The sequence below is a fragment of the Octodon degus genome, unplaced genomic scaffold (assembly GCF_000260255.1).
Source record: "Octodon degus isolate 3935 unplaced genomic scaffold, OctDeg1.0 scaffold00089, whole genome shotgun sequence".
Lineage (NCBI taxonomy): Eukaryota > Metazoa > Chordata > Mammalia > Rodentia > Octodontidae > Octodon > Octodon degus.
In genome coordinates this window covers 6,320,988-6,341,883 of record NW_004524665.1, presented here as the reverse complement: position 1 = coordinate 6,341,883, position 20,896 = coordinate 6,320,988, and the positions used below count along the sequence as shown (strand labels likewise).

Sequence of the window (20,896 nt, the reverse complement as noted above, 5' to 3'; positions counted from 1 at the left end):
GGGGAGCTCGAAGCTGGCAGCACCTGGCACTGAGGCAGCATGGGCTGGTGGCCCCCAGGCAGGAGTTGGCCCCACGGCATATGGGGCATGTGGAGGGGCTAATAAGCTCCCTGTGCCCAGAGGTTCCCAGGAAACCAGACCATGAAAAGGGCAAGGCTCAAGGCCTGGGCAGCGCCCACTGGGGTCAGCTCTGATCTGCATGGGCACACCACATCTCGCCTGCAAAGTCCGATGGGGGCATTAGCACGGGAGGAGCTCACGGAAGTGCCGCCACCAAGTTGGGAGTCCCCAGTCCCCAACATGTGCAGCCGGGAACCGCCTGCGCTGTTTAATCTTCCCGCAGGTCAGCATCAGTGCTCCAGGCCACACACACAGAAAGTTAAATAATTGTCCTCATTCTAGGTGATGTAATATCTAGGACATAAAAATTATACTTTAAAATTATCTTAAGTAAAGAGTTGGGTTATTTAAAAAATGGGCAAGAAAGAACTCTGCACGAACCTCTAAAGAACTGGATCAACGGTGAACACGCCACGTACCACCAGCACGGGGCAGGCGTTTTGCAGTTAGAGATGCAAGGAACAGAATTTCCTGTACTGGGGGGCCCGCGCTCTCCCGCACATCTGTCGCCTGGTATCTGAGCACACACAGAGGAGCCTCTTTGCCTGCTCATTATGCAGGCAGGGGGCTGAGTCCTGCAGCTGCCCAGTGGGGTACAAGAGCCCCCTGCAGCCCCAACTCTGCTCTCCCCCAAGAGCCTGCAGCCCACCTACGCCCTCTCACCCACTGGCTTCTAGCCGAAACTGCCCAGCCCCCTGCTAGAGCAAGCAGGCTACAGCCCTGTTTATTTCCCGCAGGCGAGATCTCCAGTGCTGCCACCACTCGGCTGTATCTGTCCAAGGACTCTGTCCCTCTGCGGGTAGCTGGTGCCTGGCATCCTGGAGGCCAGGCTCACAGCGCCGGCCAGCCGGGGTGGGAGGCGCAGCCTTCATCCTGCCTGCTGGCTTTGTCCCGCCTCTTTTTTCTCAAACAGAACGCACTGTATATCAGTTGGTTTTCTTTAACGAACTAAAAGATGACATTTCCAGGGCCAGGGTGAGGGGCTGTGCTCTTTATTCTTGTCTCTCCTCGGAAATAAAACACCCGAACACGTCCCTTGTGAAGGCTACCTCTTCTCCCCTGCAGACACGAAGTCCTTCAGCATCCGGGCTCTGGGCTAATGAAACCCTCTTTCAGGCTAGCAACAGAGGCCAAAACAAATGCTTGAATCTGAGTCCTGTTGTGTAATGAGGAAGTTTAATTAAGGCCCCACATTACCGCTGTAAATGTTCCTTTATATAATAAGGTCTAAATGAAACTGAACCTAATCAAAGTTACAATTCCTTCATTAGCAAATTACAAACAAGAGCCAGCAGCTGACGTGCGGGGCCATGATTATCACAACTAATTGCCTCGCTGCAGCAGACCAGCCTGAAACAGCGTTCAGATGTCCGTCTGCAAGAGCAAATTAGGGCCACGCCGGGCCATTCCTGTGATCACAAGGGGCTCTTGTACAGCGATCTGGTTTACCCCTGTCGCCTGGCGGCCAGCAACCCAATCAAAGCTGGGCTACAAAGGCAGCCTTTGAAGCCAGCGCTGCCTGGAAGCGCACTCCATATGCAGGCGGGCAGACTGCACTCCATTAGGTCTGTTTGTCACACTTGGTCTTCTTATTCTAATGATCCTATTTTAATACTCACAGGAACCTCTTCTAATTGATGTCAAGTGAGTGACTTCTACATTCATCAACACAGCACATCAAACCCTCCCGGCGCCGGGTGGTATCCTCTCGGCCGACCGAGGTGCGTGTGCGTCCGGCCGGGCGGCGAGGGGACCGCATACCTGTTTAATTGGGATGGCTCGTCCACTCCCGATGCTGTCCGCACGGCTCTCCAGGCCTTTCTTCTCTTTGTCTGGGTCGCTCCCTTTCCGCGACTGCAAAGCAAAGCAAAGTTGGCATTTGGGGACGGGCCTTGCTAATGGACGCGCCCCTCCAACCCGGATGCGGAAGCCAGGCCTGGGGCAGGCGTGCGCCGGCGGACCCCGGGGCAACTCCCCGCACGGATGCACCGATCTGTGGAGAGTGTTCTAAACTTTCCTCTGGACTTTTCCACTGCAAAATTATCTTTTAATTCTTTTTTAAAGAGTTCAGAATTCAATTACTAGAAACCAATGGACCATCTAAGAAAGTAACGCCCAACAGGAGCATACATTCGAAAGCTGCACTTAATAGAGCCGAGGAGGAAAGGGGCTCCTGGCAGCTTGTTTCAAAAACCGACTCCATAAACGTACATATTTAATTAATGTCTGAATGATTTAAGAAATTCTATTACTAGCCAACTGCGTGAGCTAACGGCACAGCCCTGATTAGTAGCAAGGTGTGGATAATGTTTGCTTTTATTGCTTCTGGATGGTTAGAACACAGCAACTTCAAAGTTAAATTAGTGTAGCATGCCACAACCAGTAATAAAGGAAATACTGAAAATCTCCCTTCTCGAAACATCAGTGATTGGGGAATGAGAAGCAGCTCTGTTTGTTTGCCAAGTCCACAGACCAGTTATCTGCAAGGATGTCTGTGAGGGAACTACTGGGCTGATGGCCAGATGGGGTGGGAGGGTGGCCGCACGTGGCCGGCCAGGCCACCGCCCCAGGCACACTTTGACCCCGCTGCAGGAGCGCCACATGTAAGTTCCCTCTCCTGATGGCACGAGGAAGTGTGAGCAGGATGATTTTCTGACAGATTTATTTTATTATGAGAGAAAGATCTGAGACTCGTCCTCCTTAATAACAGTGCTGACAAGCGACACCTTCACTCCATTACTTTTCAATGGGAACATTACTCACGCAATATTGAAAATGGAGAAACATTTTCATGTGCTTTTCAAATCTGAGATGATATATGGAACAAGGCTTGGTGTCCGGCGCCACACAGAACGGCTGATGAAATCCCGCTGCAAGGCAACATGGGATGGCACGCCGGTGTTTAAAGACAACAGTAGAGAGGAGAAATGGACATCACACAGCAGGATAAAGCAAGGGCTCATGGGACAGGCCTGGGACCCTGGGGGCAGCGTCTGCCAAAATCAGGGGGGAGGCCAGGGAGTGGGAGCCAGGAGACAGCTTCCTCAGTGAGGAGCAGCGCTCACAGTCACCGCCCGGCACCTACGCTGTACCAGGCAGTGGGTGCCTCTCTTCTTTAGGACAGTAAGTGCCTGGAAAAAGATGACAGGAGATGGAACAAGTTTCCAGGGAGAAGCCGCTGCCGCCATACAAAGCAAACAAGGAAGAAACTATCCCTCTGGGCTGGGAGGGAAGTAGAGATGTTTACCAAGTGTTGGGTACGAATTTCTGCTGCTGTGTGGGGTTTTCATTAATGCTTCCATTAATAACATGCAGCCAGAGCTACACATCGCCTCCCGCTCTCTCCTGCCACAGTTCCAGGGAAGCTGGCACTTGCGGTCTCTACGTATGACATACGCTTCAGTTCACTGTGATGTACTTTAAAAAAAATTAAATTGATAGAGACCATCAATAATGCTCCAGGAATTTTATGAATGCTAAGTTTCTAAATTTGGAAATCCATCTCTATTATTCTGTTAGCCAGAATAATTAACAAAACAAACATTAAAAAAAAAGTTAACATCCTCCCCAAGGCGGCACATCTGTCCCCACAGCCGCCCTTTCTCAGAGCAGGCTTCAGATTCCACCCGCAGCAGGAAGGGCCAACACCGCTGCCTCCCACAACTTGGCACACGAGTGGTGAAGACCCACACTGGCGCAGGCACGGGCACGGGCACAGGCATATGCCTGTAGCCCCAGCACCTAGGAGGCCACGGCAGGAGAATCACAAGTTCAAGCCAGCCTGGGAGACTTACTGAGACCCTGCCCAACAGTAATGAACAAATAAAAGGGCCGGGGCAGAGATCAACGCGAGGGCCCTGGGCTGAATTCCTAGCACTGGAAAAAACACAAGGCAACTTGGTTCAATATTCAGTCATAAGAGGTAAATGAAATTGCAAAGATTTCCCAACAACTATCACATCCTGATGGCAAGACTCACAAAAATAAAATTCCAAGCGAGAGCAGAGGTGAAGAGGAAGGGTTTGCTGTAACTCAGTCCCACACTGCTTTGCCCACAAGTTGTACCCATAAAAACCAAATGACACAACTAAGCTAGGTCCAGGGGACACAAAAGACAGGTGCCTACAAGTCCCTGGCAAGGGTCCTGTGTCTTCCTGCCCCATTTGGAACCTGCACGCTCTTGGCGCCCACTTGTGCCTTGGTGCAATCGTGTCCTGCGTCCAGCCTGTTGTCGCTGCCAGAAGCACAGCTGTCGCAGAGGGCCTGGAGGCGAACCCGGGCTGGTGCGGCTGCTCAGCCCCCAGCAAGGCCAGCACGGACGAGGGGGGTGAGGACGCCTCTCGGCACCTACCACTCTACAACAAGCATTTCTCCTCCCCTCACAAGGTGCAGGAAGCCCCAAAGAGACTTCTGTTGATACCTGCTGGATACCAGGCAGCAGCCTCACTGACCAGAGCCCTCAGGAGCCAGCGGAAGCTGCTCTCTCTCCCCTTTCCTGGCAAGGGGCAAGGGCAAGGCCTGCAGAACCTGCCTTCCATGGAGGCTCTCCTCCATGGAAGCCCAGAGCACCATTCAAACAATTCTACTTAGATGACAAACTTCCCCGTCTTGTTTTTTCCAGGTGGCTCTGTTTCCCACATCGTATGACTACCAGCAGGCTTAGCTCTGCTTAATGCCAGCCGCCGACTTGGCAAGCTTTGAAAAACATCGTGTCAGTGACGGCGCTGCCACACAGCACAGACAAGCAAGCAACACGGTGTGTGCTCCAGGATGCAGGCACGCAAGACCGGAACACAGATACCACACGTGAAGTCCCGGGCAACACCCCTGCCTGAAGAGCGGCAGGAGGGCAGCTCCGGGGCAGCTGGTTTCTGCTTATGGTTTGCTTCTTAAGGAGCTGTGGCAGTGGCAGCGGCCACAGACAAGGTCTGTATCTGCGGAGCTGCGTGGTGAGCACACGTGGTTTTTATTTCCTATGTTTGAAACTGTTCTCCAATAAAACAGCTCAACTGCATGTAAACTGGGGCCACTAAACTTCCTGCTGTAAAGATCAGACTACAAAACCAGGATAAGTGCATAGTCTTCTAAAGTTTATTTTTACAAAAGTGTTTTTTCCAAAGAAAGAAGTAAAGACACAGATTTTGCCAGTGAGGTATAACTCCTGCTATGAAGGTGACACGTCATCTCTGGAGAGATTTCAGGTTTATGCCGCTTCACATACGGTGCACGTGATCCATTTGGGTAGAGACGTGTCTATGCACACAGCAGCGTCTGCACGCAGAGCACGTGAGTCCAGGGTGGTACGTCGCCCTTCCCGGCCTGCTGTATAAACTATGCAAGAATGGTATTGAGAGTGACGTGTGCACTGGCTGGCCAGATAGCTCAACAGAGTAAGCGCCTGCTCAGGCAAGTGCATGCACTGGGGTGTGATCCTGGCACCAAAAGGCGTACCAGCCCTGCCCCCAGGTGTGCCAAGCCTGCAACTGAATCTAGGCGTGGTGGTGCACACCTGTAATCCCAGTGCAGGAAAGGCTGAAAACAGGAGGATCACTATGAGTCCAAGGTGAATAGTGAGACCCTGTAAGAAATACATTAAAAAAACAAACAAATGAAAACACAAGGCCCCTGGTGCTTCCCCTGCACATCACAGACCCAGGCCGCATGTGTCTCCACCCACCCTGACTGCTTGCATGTGGCCGCCCCTCTCTCCCCCACTGGACGCTGTGAAGTGAATACACACTTGGGCGATCAGAGCTCATGACCACGACCCAGGGACTGAGACTAGAATTTTACCTATTTGAGAACAGAAGCAAATGGGTAACTGTAAGAACTGCTCCTTAATTGCTTAGATTTCAAAATTAATTTGCCTTTGTCTCATTCCTTGGATGACACTGACATCTAGTGGAGTTCCTGTTCCAAGATCTTCACCTCAGGAATACTCAGGACCTCACACAGTGCTCTCACCACCCCCACCAGCCCCATCTGGGAAGCGCTGGCGCGTGGCTCTGGCCTGGGGTTTGTACGGGTCAAGCCCACCGGTACTTTAAATTCTCTCACCAGCCCAAACTCCTGATCCCCTGCTCGAGCTGGGCAGCGGGTGCCGTCTGTAGGGGACCTTTGCCCCCACTGATAGCTGACATCAGGGAGAAAAGGAGCATAGGAGTGCAGACTTGCAGGCAGCCTTGGTGTGGATGGGACGTGAGGAGCAGCCACGTCCAGAGCTGCAGCAATGCTTCCACTGGCGCCGGCACCTGCCCACGTGGCCTGTGCCAGTGTGGCCTCCTGGATGGCCCTGAGGTGTGTGCCTGTGTGCACACATATGTGCCCTTCCCCCAGAGTCTCCCACTCCGTGTGCTGTGCAGACCCTCCCCCCACCCTGCTCCAACCACTTTCTCACAAATGTGGCCAACTCTGGCCACCACCAATCCTCCCACTCACTGAACAAAACCAGCGCCTGCAGACACTAAGAAGATGTGGATGCGTGGGCTTACTACTTTCATTCTTCCTTCTTGAAAATAAAGTAGTCTCCAACATGAGCCAGCAGGGGTGGCAGTTTTCTGGTGCTGGGGTCCTATACACTATTTTGTGGCAGATTCCAACTCCTACACTATCCCTTCAGAGGGTGGGTACAGGGGTGTGCTGGTCCCTGTGTAAGGGGCCTGCCTCAAAAAACAATCCCCACTTGTTTGTTCCTTCTTTCATAGAACAAAAACCATTGTCAATGAGCAGCAAAATTGGCTCTGTGCAGGTGTCAGAGGCCAGCTGTCCTCTCCCACACCACTCTCAGTGGTTACTGGGGCAGGAGCAGAGGCTGGTCCTGAGCCCCAGCTGCCCACTGTGCTAGTGCCCCCTCATGGTTGCCCTTTCAGGCCTACTGCAGGTGTAAGTGAACAGCCCATTCTGCACGAGTGTGTTTGTGTGTGTGTGTGTGTGAGACAGAGAGAGAGACAGAGAGAGAGAGAGAGAGAGAGAGAGAGAGAGAGAGAGAGAGAAAGAGAGAAAGACAGAGACAGACAGACAGACAGAGAGGGGAAGGAGAGAGAGAGGAGCACGGGTGTGTATGTGTGTGTGAGAGAGAGAGACAGACAGAGAGGGGAAGAAGAGAGGAAGAGAGAGAGAAGCACGGTGTGTGTGTGTGTGTGTGTGTGTAGGGGATCCCTCCTCCACCACTGGCCCCACCTCAGGTGTACAAGAGCCTTACAGGTTTTCCATGGAGCAGGATGGCCATGTAGGCAACATCTTCCATCTACATGTCAGAAGGATTTTGGCCATAAAGCATCTTGACCATGTACCATTTAAGCAGAAAAGTCATCTGCATGGTGGCATCAAAACACCTCCCTCCCGATCTACCTGGTATCCTACAACTGCTTTTGCTCAGCACTACTGAAGTCATGTGCCTAATGTTACTGGCAGTGAGAGCTCAAAGCAAGGCTACAAAGGCTCCTCAGACACCTGCGGGGGCCCCCTGGTCACCTGCAGAGGTGCTCTGGTCTCCAGCTCAGCAAGTGGACCAATCCTTTGGAATTCAGCGCATCCTGCTCAGGTGCTGGCTCAGAGCTGACACTTACCGTGAAAAGGTTGGACCGGCGCTTGGACTGCTTCCGGACGGGAGTCGGGGTGTTGGCAGTGGGAGGGACGTCGATGCGGAGCTCCTTCTGGCTGGTGCTTGGAGTGGACGGGACAGAGGAGGAGTAGTCACTTAAACTTCCTCCTCCATTGCTCGTCTGTAACAAAGGAAAACCAAGGTCTTATGAATGACAGGCTCCTGGAGTGGCAGGTCGCCCCCATAGTCGGGGTGCAGGAGCGGCAGGCCAGGCAGCCTCTCTGGCTCTGCCCTGGCATCAGCATTGAGTGCTTGTCCACAGTCTAACTCTAGCACACAGCCTCAGCTCACAACGGTGTTCTGTCTAACAGTGACCTGGCATGAAAGGCACCATCACTTAGAAAGTCTAAGAATTCAAAATGCTATTTTTTTCTCCAGAAAAACCAAGCGGCTGGTTTAACTAAACAGATTCTGTGGTTCCTTCTCAGTTCTTGAGCAGATTCGGAACTCACAGGCTGGTCCTGCCAGAACCACAACCACAGCTAATTCTGAAAATGACCTTTGGATATCCAAGTGTTGCGGTGAACAAGTGCGTATGCTCCACAGAAAAGAGAGAGATGCACCAGGGAAGACATGGACGCTAGAGACCACGCAGCAGCACAGTCCTGCGGCAGAGGGAGCCGCCCACCGGCCTGCCGAGTGGTGGCCGCCCTGCACATCCGGGAAAGAGCGCCAAAAGCACCCTCTCCGAGACAGGCCCATGAGGAAACAAGGATGAGCAAAATAAAGCCCACGGTTTCCTTCACAGCTTCTGGTTCACTTCTTCCAAGTTGATACTATATCACCCGCTTCCAAGTAAATAATTTAGCAAACATTGTTGTGAAGATCGTACTTCCTATGGGGCCTAAGGGAGATGGTAATTATAACTGAATGCTGTTGCGGAATTTAGGCCTAAGGTGAGCTCTGCCGTTCAAATTTATTCACAACTGCTCCACCTATAAGCAGAGCAGGACGGGGATTTAAATCAATAGCAGCGACAGGGGCACACACCTGGCACCGCCCCTGTGCCAGCATGCCTCATGGCACAAGCAGCACGGAGACTGAAAACATTAAAGAATGATTCCCATAAAAACCACTTGGCCACAGCGGTTTCTGAAGGCAATGTGAAGTCAATTATAAGCATGCTGCTATTTATAAAGTTGGAGAAGACTTAGCCAGTCTCCCCTGCAAACGCCACCCCACACCCCCTGATCTGGAGCCTGCCTACCTGGCTTATGTGCACAGCGGACACCTGGGCAGAGCAGACGGAGGAGTGGCTGGGCGAGTTGGGCAGGGACTTGCAGGGCCCGATGGACAGCTGCTGCTTCTTCCTGGTGGCTACGATCTTCTGGGCCACTGGTGACACAGAGACAAAGGAAGCAATGTGAAGCTGGTTTCCGGGTGACAGGAAACATCAGGGACGGGGAGTGAGCCCTGGGATCTGCTGTTCTGTGCTCTGCAAAGGTCCTCAGTTGGGCACCTGGCCATGGGTCAGTTCCCAGAACGGCCTTCGTCCCCAGGGCGAGGGAAGGAGGGGCCCCATAGAGCCTTCCTGGGTCCTGCCCAGAGACAGCCGCCCTTGTCCTCCGCCCACTCCTCCCCAGCTTGTGCCCTGAACCTGCCCGAAATGCATGTACGTGCCTGTGGCCCCAGCAGCATGCTCGGTGGTGCAGGACACAGGAGAACCGGGCCGGGGAGCACACCTGCCACTGCGACACCTCAGCACTGTCCTCACAAAGAGAGTTTTGCAGTCACTCAGAGCACCCACAATTCTAACTACCACAGGAAATTTAAACCCTCGCAAAAGCCAGAATTCTTTTTCTTTTTTTGTACTGCCTAAAGAATTATTCTTTATAAGCTATGGTACAGAATTATACTCAGCACAAGTAATTATATCAAAGACCTTTTTTTATTTAAACATATTACCACACACACTGGAAGTTTATCTTAATCAATACAAATCTAAATTCAACCAGCCATAACTTCTCTTGGCAAATAGGCTCACTGATAAAGCATATTGAATTTAATTGGAAAGGAAGTCAACGATTAGAAAACTCTTCCTACACCAATAGGTGTCACTCCAGGAGAGTAACTACAGTTTTTATTTGAGTGGATGTGCATCTTCAGGAGGAGCTGTAATTACATCTGGCAATACTCAATCTTGTCTTTGCCCCAGGTGTCGCTGTCCCGAAGATGCCCAGGAGAGGGTCTGCCAGCTCCCTTGACCAGAGGTCAGACTGCAGACGAAGCCACATGGCATTCAGATCATTTCTTTTCCAAATGAACACAATTTTAATAAGGAACTGGTTTGTCCACAGTTTATAGTGTCCATGTAAATGAATGACAGTATAAATATGATGAAGTGAAAATGCAATATATAAAAAATGGCTCCCAGAGAGAAGAAGCAGCTTCATTAGTTACTTCCCACCTCCAATAGGCTCCTTATCATCCTGAAAGGATGATATCAATTAATTTATCTTCCCGTGGTGTATTGATCATAACCTTCATCAGCTAATCATGTTTAAATTACAGAGGAATAGCACAGCACTCCGTCATTTCACCACCATTGGCAGATCGATCGGGGTCTTTGAAGACATATATTAGAATATTTTAAAAATCATTATGAGAACTCAAAAACAAAATCTAAGATTAGGTTCCAAGAGCTGCAGAACACGTTACAGAGGTGCACTGAAGCCCCAAAGACTAGACGCAAGTGAAGGTAAAACCACACCACAATCACGTGCACCACTGATTTCTTTATTCCTGTGTTTAAAGACAGACAGCAACAAGCAGCTCTGCGATTGTCCACCACACCGCACTTTGCTTGTGCCGTCAGTGTCAGAGTTCAAGTTCAGCTGGATCCTCACGACAAAGGAAATCGGGAAAACTACGAATGCCCACAGCAACCAGCACAGGGCGCAGGCCGGAGAGTCTGGAACATTCTCTACATGTTCCCCATGCTCAGCGAAGAGCTGAGAAATTTTCCAACACAAGTCAAGTATCTGTTTTATGAAACTACAAATGCAAATAAATGCTCTGTCCTTCCCCAGGGGAGGAAGGAGAGAGTGCCCGAGTCGAGAGCCCATGCACACAGCCTTGGGCCAGCTGTACTGAGCACAAGCCCTGTGCCAAGCACGAAACTCCTACCCCTGCACTCACTGCTCCCACATATTAAGTATGCATCACACACACACACACACACACACACACACACACACACACACACACAAATGAAGTCCAGGCATTTAATAAATGGTAGCCAGCTGGGGGTTGGGGGAAGTGCACCTGGGAGGCTGAGGTGCACAGTTCGAGGTCAGACTGAACTGTGTAGCCATACCTCGTGTCAAAAAAAAAGGTAGCCTTTTAAAAACTTTTGCTGATTTCTTTTGTGTTTGTCCTGCTTCCTCATTATTTGAAAGCCCTGCGAAAGAAACTGAGTTGCAAGGATTTAGCTCTAAAATGTGCAGGCTGCTTCAGAATCAGGGACAGAACAGAGGAAACCATACTTCCTGAGGGCAGGGAAGGGGACGGGCCAGCACAAGGGAGGGAGAGCCGCAGCCCACAGCCCGGTAGCCTGCCCAGACTGCAAAGTGCAGGTAAGCCCTCCACATACCCAGTGCCAGGGCAGGGACGCCGTACTGGGCCAAGGGCACCACCCGCATGCGCAGTGTTCACACTGATCTTTAAATGATGGTAGATTGGAAAGAATGTCCCCAGGCCACCTGGCTGGTCAGGAGGCCACCACCGAGCTTCTGTCTGTAGTCAGTCTTTTTTTTTTTTTAATTTTTTTTTCTCCATAATTTTATTGACAAATAGCAATGAGACAGTTTCAAATCAAATTGGTAGGACAGTTTCAATAATTAACATACTGCATACTGTCTTGAAGTCAGTCCTTCAACAGAGGAATGCTGCATGTTTGTATCAACACGTGTGCCTTGTTTTTCAGTACCAGGGACTGAACCCAGGGACTTCACACCGAACTATCACGCTGGCCTTTTGACTTATTTTTTATATCGTGAGCTAGAGCCCCACCAAGATGCTAATTTGCCCAGGTTAGACTAGAACTTGCGGTACTCCTGCCTCAGCCTTCCAGACTGCTGGATTTACAGGTATGCGCCACCACACCCAGCTCATCTGTGATGTACCAATAAATCACACAGATATGGAGATATGAGGATAGATTTTAAAAAACAGAATTTAAGGAAATCTGAAAATTGTACCAGGGATTGGGTGTTCCCTCCCATGAGATGTCACGATCCAAGTGTATATGCTCTCCCCCTGCAGTAGCACCACCGGGAGAGACCAAGGCTGGCCATCCCTGCCCCCGACACCCCTCCCACAAGTGCTGCTCAGGCCTGCAGTCACTTCAGGTTTGCTTGGGTCCCGCCGGTGATCTTGGGCAGGTGGCTCACAGCAGGTGGGTAACAGCAGAGTGGGTTGTCTAGCTGTGCCTCGCCAAGGAAGCCTGGTGGCTGGTGCCCAGCTGGGGGTGGAGGGCTCTTCCAGGGACACACAGATCCTGCCTGCCCTGGGATGGCTCTGGATCTTTAAAAGCCCAAGAATGCTTTTGTGCATATATTTACATTCCTAAAGTGAGAAAGAAGTGTGGGGACTAAATCTGAAGATGAGCTACACATGTACACACACTCACAAGTTTAAGTTTTTCTACTTTACAGAAAGTGGCACTGTTACGGCTTGTGTCTAGATGTCCCCCAGGACCCAACGCTGTCATATGGGGGGCTTTCCGGTGGCGACTGATCTAGGGTTCATGTTGCTGGGCTCCAGATGTGAAGCCAGCACTGATTCCTCGTGGGAGGCTGGGATCAAGGGTGTGCGTGCTCCTGGCCCTAGGTGAGTGGCCTGGCTGAGATGCAGGGGACAGGGGAGCTATGGCCGTCACGGCTGCTTCGCTGTGAACTGCTTCTCTCTGATGCCTCTCTGCCATGCCACCCAGCCCGGAGCAGGCCAACTGCGGACTGGAACCTCCACACACTGTGAGGACAAGGTGCCTTTCCGCCTCTAACCTTGTGTGCTGGGATCTGCTCTCAGCAACGAGTGACTATGACAAAAACCCCGAGTCGGGGGCAAAAACACCCCAACATGACAAGCGCCTGGCTTCTGCTTCCCACTGTTTCTGGATCTCCCCTGGAGAGCTAGCAGCCCCTCCGCCACGGCCCCTGCTCCCTCATGCCCAAGAGACCGGTGGGGTGGGTGGTCTGTGAACTCGCACTGCCCTTGCGGCACGTTTCCCAGGTAAGAGCAGAGAGGTGGGCAGGTCCGCAGTGTGGCTCAGGGCCAGCTCCTCTGCCCCTGCCACTGGCTGGGCCTGGCTTGTAAGGACACTGGGGTTGTATGTCCCTACCTGACCTCTGGGAAGCCCTGGGCATTGCTGGGCGCTCCCTCTGTTTGTGTCTTTCCTTAGACTTCTGGGACACCTGACCTCCCTGGTATCTCCTCTGCACAGAATCCTCTGTCTCCTCCTTTGTGGTCTCTTCTAAATGGGGTGCCTCGTGGACTTGCATCTCAGCTCCTTCTCCTCCTCAGGAAGCTTCTCCATGCTCAGGGCTCACTGCCACCTGCCAACAGCCCCCAAGGTGAACAGTTGGGATGGGGAGGACCTGGCATTCTAGAACTGTGCCTCCAACAGCCACCAACAGCTGTCCACTGTGTGCAGGGGTGTGTGTGACAGCACCCATGCTGCCTGGCCCAGGCTGCTCATCTCACCCATCAGATTTTCCTCTGCCTTCCAGCCCTCCTGCCTCAGCCCTCAGCTTCTTCCAGAATGAGCAGAGCCCTCAGGCGAGCTGCATGCTCCCAGGCCAGCAGATGCATGGGACAGGGCAGGGACACCATGGAGCATTGGCTAGGGAGGGCCACTGCTGCAGAGCCACAGCGAGAGCCTTGGGAACCACAGCAGCAGTAAGGCCAGCATGGATGACACTGCTGGTGCCTCTGATGACTGAGAAGGGCACCACCGACAGAAAATCATGGGCATCTAACAAAGAACCCCACAAATCAACTGGCCTGTGGCCCACTTAATAATATCCCACAAAAGTATCTGAAAGGTATGATGTGCAGGCTTTTGAGCTCCTATGCACTGTCTTCATTGTTGGGGCTACCCCCCAAGGTAGCCCTGACTGCACACTTCCGGAGCCGCCGCTCCTTGGGGAATACCGGTGCCCACCTGCAGGACGCCCACACTGGAAGGGACTGTAAATCTTCCAGGAGCAGACAGAAGATTCCCTAATGTCCCTGTTCAGCTTTAAATTATAGTAGAGTGATCATTAAACTCGCTTATTAATTAAGAAATTAATTATCAACTTATCCATCCAGTTTGGAATGAATGTGTGACTTAGGAGTGAAAAAGAAATTTGAAGGAAGCTGTTAAAATAGAAGGAAAATCAGAGCAAAAGCAGAGGGGCAAGAGGGGCACCAGGTTCCCCAAGGCCCAGGTTGTCGAGCTTTGTGGCATGCTGTTCGAGGGACCCAGGTGGGGCATGGCGCTGCACACCCCGGAGAGCCTACCCGACTGTGCCAACTGGGAAATACAGTTCACGTACAAGTCAGGTCAGAGAGCCATGGACCCTCAAATTACCGTGGAGAAGCTGGGTGCCACCTTTAAGGGCACTGAGCACCCAGCCCTCACCGGGCACACACCAGTAGGTAAAGAAAGGAACAGGTGAACCGAAGGTGGAAAGGGGTGAAAGGCTATGAGCAGATGGAAGGGAACATGCTGAGCAGAGCGCCTGGAAACATTTACTTTCAGACAGGGTGTCGCCCAGTTGCTGAGGCTGGGCTTGAATTTGTGATCCTCCTGCCTCACATCGAGAGTCCTGGGAGCATTCACGCACGCCATGGTGCCAGGAAGGTATGCTGTTTTGAGATGCCCATGTCCCAAACTGCTCCTGCTGTTCCCTTACACAGCACTGCTGTGGAGAGCACGGAAGCCAGGGCTGATGGCATCCTCTGATGATGGCAGCCCTCAGGGCTTCTGCCAGGATGGCACAAGCTGAGCTCAACCTGGCGCAGTGTCCCCGTGATCCTGCGGTCCCCCTCTCGCAAGGAGACAGACACGATCTCTGCGTCTGGAGGCTGCACAGCATGTTGGCGACTGAGCATCCGCCGAGCACACGGAGGGCCTCGAGCTGTCACAGGACCAGGACCCAGACCAGACCGCTCCTGGCTAGTCGCAGTGCATGCCACCCCGGGCACAGACACCTCGATGGCCTCAAAACTGTGCACCCAGCTACATCCCTGTTATCCCAAATGAATCATAATCCATGGGAGTAATTTTCCAATGAGAACAAGCCCTAATGAAGAAGGTAAGGCATGCGCAACTGAACACATCATAAAGCCAGGCCTCATTAGGAGGATGGCCACAGCAGCCAGCTGTCCTGTACTCGAAGCACAAACTATGATTGACTGACTGACTGTGTGCACCTCCTTCCTTCCTTCCTGGGGATCAAACCCAGGTCCTTGTGAATGCTGGGCAAATGCTCTATGTTGCTCTACCCTGAGATCAACAGTATTTCTGTTAGTTTTTTTCAAAGCCCAATCTCCTAATCCATGACAGCTGTGTTTAAAAGCCAAGCTTTAAGGTCTTTTAGGGAAACTTGCAAGTTTTCCCCAAAGTAATGGACTGAATTCTTAATCTGAGATTCAGTTCTTGTCTGTATTCTTTTTATCTCATTGTATTAAAACAAATTTATCTTCATTTATGTCACAATTACCTATTAGGGTTGTTAATTTGCTGGAAATGAAGCTATTGTTTAATTGCTCCTATTAATCGGGGGATTTAAATGCCGACTGTAATAAACAGTTACCTTCAGGACAGAGCAAAGTCAAGGCCGCTAACATTAATTTCAGAATTTTTAAATGCGGGGAAATTTCTACCAGGTCCAAGACGGCTGTCTTTCCCTTTCCATTTCAGACAAAAAGGGTAAGAACACGAAATTTATTTTGAAAAGGAAGCCTACATTGAGACAAACACGGCTTCTGTGCTATTTTTCTACCTGTACACACTGACAGAAAAATCAGCACTCACGGCCAGGGAGACATGGAAGCATCCTGCAGGGACAGCACCCTCCTCTCACTCTTCAACAGCTTCACAGCACAAAAGTTCCTTAAAATTCAATCCCTAGATCGGGCTGCCAAAATGTGAGGATGCGGAGTCCCTCAGTCGCACTGGGCCAGTGCATAGCAGAACCACAGTGCTGGTGGCTTGCTGGGGTTACATGCCCCCAAAGGACATGGGGCCCCATCTCCAAGCACTGTGGTCACTCACTCCTCTGAAAAATAAGGATCAGCCCCCCGACTCCCACCTGCCCTTCAACTGGCTTTGTCCATGCAGCCAGGGCACGGCTCCTGTGGGCATGGTCCTGCGCCATCCAGCACATGCCCCAGCAGCTGGGTGGGAGGCGCTGTTCCCACTGACGCTCTTGAGTCGCCCCCGACCCTGCGTGGTGGGCCCGGGTCTGCCTCTCACCAACATGATGCTCATTAGATAAGAGCACTGGACACTGGGGTGGCACCGAAGACCGAAGACAGAGCATGCAGGCGTAGGTGCGCACACACCTCCCTCCTGGCCTGCTAACATAGCAACCCCTGTGTAGTGCCACCATGCCATCCCTGTGTGCACTTTTCTCTGGTGGAAAATCTTTATCTCTTCACGGTCTTTCACCATCCTTGGGGTAAGGGTTTTATCTGTTCAAGCACAGCTCTAGCCTGAAGCCCAGATGCATGACTGACCTGAACCACGGGCTCCTCTTCTCTAGGCATCCACTGTGCCAAGTGCTGCAGTTAGAGAGCTCTCGTTTCCAGAACACTCTTGCTCATACTCATTCCAGAATGTTCTCAGGCACGCTTTTGGTCCCAGGGACCACTTCAATATGCTCTTAACCCCCAAATGCTCTAAATGCTCACACTGGCCCCAGAATGCTCCTGGCTGCGCTCGGTCTGTGTCCGTACAGTGCTAGGCAAGCCCCCAGAGGCCCTTGCGAGTGCCCATCCCTTCTGAGATACACGGGCAGGCTCCTTCCCCTTTCCCTGTCCTCACTTGTTCACGGAGCCTTTCAGTGTATCGAGCAGCTGGTCTGTGCCAGGTCACTTGCTGGACAGCAAAACTGAGGATCCTGAAGACACTGGCTGACCGCCATGCACTCCGAACAAGACACGGCCCATGTGCCCATGAGACTTGACCTTACAAAGGTCTCAGGACCTGGCCCTACCTGTTAGTTTTGCCCCAGAACCACCACCAAAACCAAAAAACCAAATAGAAAGGCACAAGAACCAAAACCAAACCCGCATCTCATTCAGGCTCCTCCCCGTCCAGGCCTCAGACGCTTCGTGACCCGTGGGAGTGCAGGCCACAGAGACGGGCACACTGGGGAGGAGCCCAGGCCCTCAGCGTGTGCGACCCTAGGTTCCGTGCCCTGCACCCCAAAATAAATAACTGAACAAGCAAATAGGAAAAAATGGAGATATGGACAAGTTACAGACACTGGAAAAGTAGAAGAAGCAGGAAACGTCCACATTTCATGAATGAAACATGAGCAAATCGCACCACCTCCGGAACTCGCAACGACAAACACCTCGGCATGGAGCCCTGGTGGGTGCGGCCGCATGCACTGCGGTGCAGATGTGCAGCGTTCTAAGCCATGATCTGGGAGACAGACCTGACAGCTCCAAGGCAAGAAGCAGAAAGCTGCCGCTCGCCTGCGCCTCCAGGGCCAGGGTGGCGCAGACACCACCCCTGCCATGTGCCCAGACCTGGACGGGCAACGCCTGCAAAAGCAGCAGCGCTGGGGAGGGGAGAGAACTGGGGAGGTGGGGCAGCTGCAGGGCTGTGCCCAGAGTGCAAGGCCGAAGGCGCAGTCGGTGCCTGGGGCCCTGCCCTCCTCCCTGGGTCTGCCTGACCGCAGGCGGGGCTTCCCTTCAGGCCCTCACTACTGCTCAGGGGCAAAGGCGCCATCTGTATCTACCTGGGACAGCAAGGGACAGGGCAGCGCTGTCTCACCCTGCGTCCAACCCACTCTCACTCTTCCTTATCCTACTTCATTGGATCAATGCCCTCAAAAACAAGTAGGCAGAGTGTGTTCCCGACAGGGTGGTAATTCCTATGTCTCAAAGGCTGGCTAGCTTGAACCATGGCTCTTTACTAATTTTATTAGTTAAAAAAAAATCCCAGCAAAAACCTGAGAGAGGTTTCACTCTTTTGTACCAACGGGCCCCCCACACACGCACACCAGCGGGCCAGGCCGGGGTGGGGGGAGGTAGAAGCGGGGAACTCAGGTGGATCTGAAGCAGGACGAGGTGCAGAAGCACTAACTGAAGCTCCTCCAGAGGGAAGCACCCCGTTTTCACTCTGAGCACGGCCCACAGGGCGCTGACGACCCAGAGACGCTGATTAGAAAGCATGTAACATTTCACATGCTACAATTAAACCCAGGGCAGATCATCTGTTTGGAAGGCCTGAGATGATTAACTTTCCCTCTCACTTACTCTCCGGTTGGATGCAAATCAGAAGCCTTCCCAGCCGCGGCAAGTGAATATCCCAATAAATTGGCAATACAATTTAGATGGCAGCGAAGGATCTCAAAGATAAATGGCTTAAACAAAGAGGGGAAAAATGAACCTGTCACTTCTTCCCAACTCATCAAGCTGTCTCGCGGAGGAAGCTGATCGTTCCAGGGCAGAAGTGCTTCTGACACCCCGGAAGGTAAGGCGATCCTTCACTCTGCGCAGCGCGGCCGCTCTGAGCTCTCTGCCCGTCTATGCTTCCCATCGCTGTGTTTTAAAAGGCCACAGTGCACGGTATGAAATATATTTAAACAGTTTATCAGTGGGGAAAAAGTCGTAAGGTAAAGACAAATTCACTGCGCTAGGGATATGACGTGCTGTAGACAACAAGAAGGGGGCAGAGGGAAAACCCTGCTGAAGAGAGCGCATCCAACTGACTGGCCTCCGTTCCCAAGCCCAAAGAAATCACCCAAAATTTTAAAGAAAAACAGATGAGAACTGAAGGCCACTGAGGCTTGGGAGAGGGCCGGGTCCCCAACGAGAGGGAGTGGGGTCCGAAGGCCACGCATACCCAGCAACCGCAGGAACCAGGAGACAAGCACAGTGGAGTGCAAAAGCCAGGTGTCTTTGTACATAATAAGTATGCTTCATTCAGTAGTGGCCTACCCAAATGTGTCTGGTCTCCTACGTGTCCCATATTAAGACAGCTACGCTAAGAGAAAAGTGTATGGCTTCCAAACTTCTCTAATCCCCCATTTGTCACAAGCACCCTCTCTCAGGTGCCTTATAACTTCCAAGAAGAACAGACTTATGCATCACAACTGAGCTTGTTGGTCCAGTTCTGGAAATAATTACCTTTTACAACAATCTCCATTAAAAAAAAAGACATTTTCTTCTTAAAGTACAGGAGAAGAGGTAGTGGTCGGAACCTGAGGACAGAACTCCTCTCCTGCTGGCACTGCTGGTAAGGAGCTGGCAGCGTGGCCCTGGGACAGGAGGCCTCTGCAGCAGTGACAGTGACACACAGGGTGAATTGTACAGCGTATTGTGATGCAATCAGGAAGAAGGATGAGGTGACAGAACAGATTTCCACTCGGCCCTCAACAGGGCTTTGCACGGTAAGCCTGCAACCCCGCCCGCACCTCCCATCAATTACTATTATTTAACCGTGCCAGCTAACGCGCAGAACCCTCCTCTCCTCAGACTCTGCCGCCAAGGGACGCCTTTGTCCTTTGTGGGACGACAGCCACGTCAGCCCTTCGAGTTATGACGAGCCTGATGAATGAGGTGGCGCCCTGCACAGTTGACAGGAAGGTCTGCAGCCTCCTTGGCAGGGGCCCGAGTGACTGAAGAGTTAAGCACACAGCGCAGAAAAACTTTTTGCAAGTTTTTTTTTTCCCCTCTTCTTTAATAAGAAATTAAGTTTATCAATTGCCATTGTAATTACTCACAGCACCTCAGGTAATTAAAAGGGCTCTAAATCTAATTTTATTTACATTTAGAATACTCCGGGTCATCTCCGATCAACACTTCACATTTGTGACTAATAATGTTTAAGTGTTAATTAGAGTTCAGTGGAGAATACTGATTGATTTTGAATCTATAATCTGCTGTGATTTAGCAACAGGAAGGAACGCAGAGCATCTCCTTCTGAGACACAGCGGCTTCTACCGAAATTCTTCCAACAATCTTGCATGCCTTTCCATTCTGGAAAGTCTACCTGTGAGTGCTGCTGTCACATTATCTAGTTCCACCTTAGGGCAGACACCTACGATGGCATTTTAAACACTGTGACAACTGTTTGGATTTCCCTTTATTTTCTGTAGCACACAATTTAAAGAATGTGCGCACTTTTGCTCAAGACTTCCTAACTGCGGCACCTCACTGTGCTTTCTTTATTCCACTCACCCATCTCCCACCTCCGTGAGCCTGGCATTAGCTCCACTTCTCCATGTTTCGGCACGCACAGCACTGACATTACATTTAAGACTGTTCTTTAAGACTGCATAGGCAGGGCCAGCCAAACAGCACAGTGGATTAAAGCACCTGCAAGCAGGCACAGGAGCCAGGGGTTCAATCCTGCCCCCAGGGCATGCTGAGACAGCAATTGAGACTGGGCAATGGTGGCGTGTACCTGTAATCCCAGCTCTTGGGAGGCTATAAACAGGAAGGCTGTGACACACCAAAGTGCTGCTACTTGCAGAACACCGACGGCTGCTGCTAACCCAACTGGACCTGGGGACACGGGTGCTCACCAGATGCACAGGAGGAGAGCTTGTGCAGGCTCTAAGTGCAGAGCCCTTCGGAGAGTCCTGCTTTGGACCCCTCCCTAAGAAAATGCTCACTAAAAGCAAAGCCCAAACCCAACAGGAACAGTGTCCTCTGGGATGTCACAGTTCAAATTCACTGAGAAAAATGGTCTTGAAAAATAACCCACCATGACATCTTGAAACCAGGTCACAGAAGCACAGACCAGACCCTCTCGCCGCCATGTACACATCCCGGCAGGTCAGACAAGCATCATTCGTGCCTGACAGTCCAGAGAGGGCAAAGCTACATAGTAAACAAAGCCCTGCGGATTGTGGCGCTCATGGTGGAAGGCAGCTAGCTGCCTGCCCCAGGCGCGCTCCCCCTGTCAGCTGCAGAGCTCCTCAGAGGGCCGTGACACCAGGATGC

General features: G+C 51.8%; 1 protein-coding gene across 7 annotated transcripts in view; it reads right to left on the bottom strand.

Annotated features, from left to right (window-relative positions):
- Agap1 (ArfGAP with GTPase domain, ankyrin repeat and PH domain 1) overlaps nt 1-20,896 on the bottom strand; it is a 473,220-nt gene that overhangs the window by 230,601 nt on the left and 221,723 nt on the right. For all 7 annotated transcript variants that reach the window (XM_023722112.1, XM_004637336.2, XM_023722113.1 and 4 more), the window contains exons 7-9: nt 8,931-9,058; nt 7,689-7,844; nt 1,882-1,974 (exon numbers count right to left, since the gene is read on the bottom strand). In XM_023722112.1, coding sequence (XP_023577880.1) covers nt 1,882-1,974; nt 7,689-7,844; nt 8,931-9,058 — 377 coding nt within the window. The remainder of the gene's footprint in view (nt 1-1,881; nt 1,975-7,688; nt 7,845-8,930; nt 9,059-20,896) is intronic.